Source organism: Nicotiana sylvestris, chromosome 3, assembly GCF_000393655.2.
Source record: "Nicotiana sylvestris chromosome 3, ASM39365v2, whole genome shotgun sequence".
Lineage (NCBI taxonomy): Eukaryota > Viridiplantae > Streptophyta > Magnoliopsida > Solanales > Solanaceae > Nicotiana > Nicotiana sylvestris.
In genome coordinates, this window is record NC_091059.1 from 118,038,935 (window position 1) to 118,041,202 (window position 2,268).

A 2,268-nucleotide genomic window follows, 5' to 3' on the forward strand; every position below is an offset into this window, starting at 1 on the left:
GTTAGAGAATATTTGATCACTTTATTGGCCTGAAGAAGGATAGATGGCCCTGTTTATTGAGCAGGGATAATGGAGCTTTATTTGTCTGTGAATAAGATGTCGCAAGGCCATTTTTTATATAGCAAAATTGCTATGGCAGTTCAATTGAATCAATGCAAAGATAGTAGTATATAGTTAAATTGCCATAAAAAAACTGGGAGTAACAAAAAAGAAATCTTGAATAATCTTAATTTGCCACAAACAAAACTAACTAGACTATGATTAAGCACTAGTAGTTGTACAGCAGAGAACGCAACATCATTGTGTTATGCAGACTACAAAGAAGTAAAATACAACAAAGAGAAACTAAAAACTGCAGCACTTAAACAGCAATCCCACCACCTATTCCCCTCAAAGACTCAGTCGCTTGTGAAGGAAAAACCACATTATCATACAGAATTCCTGCAATAGCTGCACCAATGAAAGGTCCAACCCAGTACACTGCTTGATTACCAAAGCTACCTTTGACAACAGCAGATCCAAATGAGTAAGCAGGGTTCATTGATCCCCCAGTAAATGGGCCTGAAGCCATGACGTTTGCTCCCACAATAAGCCCAATTGCCAATGGACCAATTGCTCCGTGGACACAACGCCTAGGATCAGCAGCTGCATAAACTGTGTACACTAAACCAAATGTCATTACCCCTTCGAGCACTGCTCCTCCAAAACCAGTCATGTCGTGCGGAATTCCATGAGTTTGAACTTGCTGCAATGAGTACAAAAAGAGATCAAATATGTAACTTATCAGCAAATTAGAGAAGAATAAACAAGGCTACTCTAGTATGTTGCTAGAACTTACTGTTGCTGGTAACTAAGATTTGTAACACAAGTAAAGGGAAAATATTTTGCAATCATATACTACCCGACTCCGATAAACTAATTCATGGGTGAGAATTGCGCACGATCATTTGAGGAGACAATCAGTGGTTGAGCCAGGAATTTCACTAAGGGGTATTAAAATATAAAAAAGTAAACACATAAAAAAGTTAAAGGGATTCAACATAGAGTATATATATATATATATACATAAAATTAAAATTTTGACCTGACTACACAATGTAATTTTTCGGGTATGGATCCGTCACGGGAGACAACAACATATGTCCTCAATCAATGTGGGACACTTATTGAAGGGGTAAAAGGATGAAAAGAACACAAGCAGAGAAATATCTTGAAATTGAAAGCTCTGAAAACTTACCTGATTAGTGCATTTCAGAACAAGGCAGGCCATGACAGAACCAAGCATCTGAGAAATCCAGTAGAATATGGACATGGGAATACTTATATGGCCTCCTATAGCCATTCCGAACGTGACAGCCGGATTCACGTGACCGCCCGAGATATTGGCTGATATATACACAGCCACGGACAATGCAAATGCATTTGCAACGGCAACTGCCACTAGGCTAGATGGATCTGATGTCGCATCAGGCGTCATTTTCCCTGTCAATATAAAGTTGCACAACTCAAAGTCAAACTACATTTTAACTCAAGCCATCATATAATAATACATTACTACTAGGATTGTAGAAAATCCTGGTAAGTACTCAAAACATTTCTTGATAATCATTATGTTTTTTAATAAAATAAAAGAGAAGAACTCACTGGTAGACATGGCAGCGCCGGCAGCGGCAAAGACGAAAATGAAAGTGGAGAGAAACTCTGCGACATAGGATCGGAGGGCATTGGGAGTGACAGAGTGCTGCAAGCGGGAAGCAAGGGACGCCATTTAATGATGATCTAGTCTAGTCTAGTCTGTCTAGAAGAATTAGAAGAAGTTGAATTCAATTTGCTCCAAGCGGGAACTTCTATTCAACTATTCTCAAAGAAAACGACCAAATGAAATGACGGTTGAGTGGTTTCCAAAAGCTTATATAGGAGTTACTACTTACTAGGATTTACTGGATGCAACGATTCCTGAAGGATTTCCATTCAAATATTAACCGCCAATACAAGTGGCTTTTTCGGCTTAAGTGCCGTTCTTTTCTCTCTAAATTATAAAATTGACCATTTAGGGCAAGTGCATAGCTAGTCATTCTCAAGGATGCTATTTAGAGATTAGCCAATACTTATTTTGTCCGGAAATTTTAAACTAAAAATCTCAACTTGGGACAATTCAGGACATTTTTGCCCGGTAATTTGAACTAAAAAACTAAAATTCAGGATGCATTGGCTAATTCTTAAATAACAGCTCATTAAAGTGGCTACCTGGTGTCATTTCTACCCATT

The 2,268-nt window shown here is 38.3% G+C and overlaps 1 protein-coding gene across 1 annotated transcript; it reads right to left on the reverse strand.

Moving 5' to 3' along the window:
• Positions 1-240: 240 nt before the first annotated feature.
• On the reverse strand, positions 241-1,866 carry LOC104225666 (probable aquaporin TIP5-1). The gene is made up of 3 exons (XM_009777510.2): positions 1,645-1,866; positions 1,238-1,482; positions 241-745 (listed from the first exon to the last, which is right to left on the reverse strand). The coding sequence occupies exons 1-3, from the start codon at positions 1,766-1,768 to the stop codon at positions 362-364; spliced, it is 753 nt and encodes a 250-aa protein (XP_009775812.1). The 5' UTR covers positions 1,769-1,866; the 3' UTR covers positions 241-361.
• Between the last annotated feature and the right edge of the window lie 402 nt (positions 1,867-2,268).

What these genes read in the sequence shown, in the direction of transcription:
- LOC104225666 (XM_009777510.2), bottom strand. Translation starts at nt 1,768, where the DNA reads ATGGCGTCCCTTGCTTCCCGCTTGCAGCACTCTGTCACTCCCAATGCC. An exon ending in CGGCGCTGCCATGTCTACCA is followed by an intron (nt 1,483 to 1,644) that starts GTGAGTTCTTCT and finishes TTATATTGACAG; the next exon opens with GGAAAATGACGCCTGATGCG. An exon ending in TTCTGAAATGCACTAATCAG is followed by an intron (nt 746 to 1,237) that starts GTAAGTTTTCAG and finishes TACTCATTGCAG; the next exon opens with CAAGTTCAAACTCATGGAAT.